Source organism: Octopus bimaculoides, chromosome 20 (assembly GCF_001194135.2).
Source record: "Octopus bimaculoides isolate UCB-OBI-ISO-001 chromosome 20, ASM119413v2, whole genome shotgun sequence".
In the NCBI taxonomy this organism is placed as follows: Eukaryota; Metazoa; Mollusca; class Cephalopoda; order Octopoda; family Octopodidae; genus Octopus; species Octopus bimaculoides.
Genome location: NC_069000.1, coordinates 24,857,919 through 24,860,492, shown reverse-complemented (window position 1 = coordinate 24,860,492; position 2,574 = coordinate 24,857,919). Strand labels below are relative to the sequence as shown.

The window sequence follows — 2,574 nt, the reverse complement described above, 5'->3', positions numbered from 1 at the left end:
AGACAATACAACGCTGTACTACATTTGGAACCACAAGAGATTTAACTGAGGCAGCATTCATCCAAACTTTCAAGATCCAACCTCAAATTTATCATCGCATTGTCTCTCTACTACCTCTGTCAAATGAATCACCAAAATTGGCCTTTCATTATTTATAATCTGTACCTGTTTGTTTGGTTACGAAATAAAATAAGCAAAACGTGTTTCTGAATTACGTGTATTTACTTTATATACATACGAGTTGAAAACTTTCTTCTAGCATTCCACTTAATGTCTATGTTCCATGCTGGCATGGATTGGAGAGTTATTAATGTAGAAATATGGTGTCGTAGCTACTAACAGTTGAGGGTTGCGTAGTCTAGACGGCGTTTTTAGATTTCATTATTCCCTTTAACCCGGGCAATGCCGGGTATTTCTGCTAGTATATCTATATACATAAAATTCAGTTTGCGTCTGTGTGTAAGTAAATCTGCATAACTCCTGAAGTTCACAACTGATTTTCGTCAAACAGGAAATATACATTACTTATGTTCCAGAGATAGCGTTAGACTCTTAAAACTATTCGCATAATGAATAATGGGGCCTCTGGGGCCAGAAAACCCTTTTCTGGGGTAAGTACAACTACTGTGGAGAAGGGAAGTAACTCTTTGCAAAGTAACTTTTCTTAAAATTTGCTAAGATATTGATAATATTTACCCTTTTTTATTAACATTTCATTATTAATGTACAATTGTCATCTTAGTTCATTACGTCATTTTTCTTGGCATAATGTCTCCAAACAAGAGATCCTCCACTGGTTGAAAAACAGCAGTAGTTGAGAAATTGGAAAGGAAAACAAATGAATCGTCACATGAGACTTCAATTAGACAATCACAAAATGCTGTTTGTACAGTTACTGCAAGAACAATGGAAAGTGATGAGCAGTGTAGTATTCACCTGACCAGGAATGCTGCATTAACAACATCAGCCAATCCCTACCCCCTTATCACATCATTTCTTTCATGCAGATTTCTCTCATGTGGTGTTGTTGAGCATGCTCACAGGCTTAATTTATCACATGGATGTAGTTCTTACGTCTGCTGATTGTTCAGCATGGTAGCGGCAGCACCGACAGCCACAAAGAGAGTATATCTACTGAGAGCTTTTTGATGAGTTCAAAAATCACATAACTCCATCCACTTTTCCATGACAAGGTTAGGGCCTGGAATCTTCCAAACAGACACATGACATGTCATTTGGTCAAATTAGCCCTTCATTTACTACACAAATGCTTTGTTGTCAATGCTGCACTTACCCGTATGACATATTTCAACTTAACTGTACCATATATACAAACTATGCCATTCAAATCCCAAGCAACACCAGGTATGTCTGCTAGTATACACACACACACACATATATATATATATATATATATACACATTTTTTTTCTACAACACATAAGTGTCTTTTCTATCACAAAAGTTTACTGACTGCTACGGTGGTCAGCTCCAACAGCATCAGACACAGAAGAATAGCCATCTTTTCTGAAAGAAGAAAATTAAGAAAATAGTTAAAAAGTGGTGACTGAATTGTCTATAAAATCCTAAAAAGATTTAGTGAGGACAATTCAGTCACCACTTTTTAACTCATAAAATAAAAACTGACACATTTTAACTTGCAGTTATTTGGTTGGAAGTTCAATCTTACAGTTTCTGGAAACTTAAGTTGAATAACTTAAAATTGTACACTATAGTAGGACTTGCATGTTATTCAATGGCTATTTTCAGAGACATTTTCTAATTCTGTCTCAATCTCTCCTAAAGTCACTCATTGGCTATATTTTATGACAGCCACACAATCACTAGAATTCAAAGAAACTCAGGGTGAGGTATTAACCTTTTCTATATTTACCTCTCTTCCACATTTTTCCAAGACTCACTATATGACCTGATACTTTATACAAAGACCATTTTCCCCAGTTCTTCTTTCATTAAACTGCAACCCTTTTAAATACTTATCTCCTACATGCATATCCTTTATTTGTTTATTTGCTAGCTAATCCATAACAATACAAATGAAACATTAAACTAATTTTCCCTAGTCATTAAGTGCCCAACAAACATGATTCAAAATAGTAAAGAAAGAAAATAAAAGAATTTATAAAAAAGCAAAAAGTGAAAGAAAAACACTCACTGTAGAAGTTCTGCTAATTCTCTTTTAATTCGGTTAACGACAACAGGACCTTGATATGTCATGACAGTATAAAGCTCTACCAGACTAGCACCAGCTCGGATTTTGTCATAGGCATCTTTTCCTGAGCTGATACCACCAACTCCAATGATTGGAATCTTTCCTATAACAAATTGCAAAAAAACCCAGCTAAATATATTACCTTGTTTTAGGCATAGGCATAGCTGTTTATTCTTTTACTTGTTTCAGTCTTTTGACTGTGGCCCGAGCAAATCGACCCCAGGACTTATTCTTTGGAAGCCTAGTACTTATTCTATCGGTCTCTTTTGCCGAACCACTAAATTACGGGGACGTAAACACACCAGCATCAGTTGTCAAGCTATGTTGGGGGGACAAACACAG

The 2,574-nt window shown here is 35.7% G+C and overlaps 1 protein-coding gene across 1 annotated transcript in view; it reads right to left on the bottom strand.

The window, feature by feature from the left end:
- The window catches only part of LOC106880023 (dihydroorotate dehydrogenase (quinone), mitochondrial), a 48,585-nt gene that overhangs the window by 5,388 nt on the left and 40,623 nt on the right, over window positions 1–2,574 (bottom strand). Inside the window, exons 9-10 of the mRNA XM_014929852.2 lie at window positions 2,176–2,335; window positions 1,474–1,526 (exon numbers count right to left, since the gene is read on the bottom strand). Coding sequence (XP_014785338.2) covers window positions 1,474–1,526; window positions 2,176–2,335 — 213 coding nt within the window. The remainder of the gene's footprint in view (window positions 1–1,473; window positions 1,527–2,175; window positions 2,336–2,574) is intronic.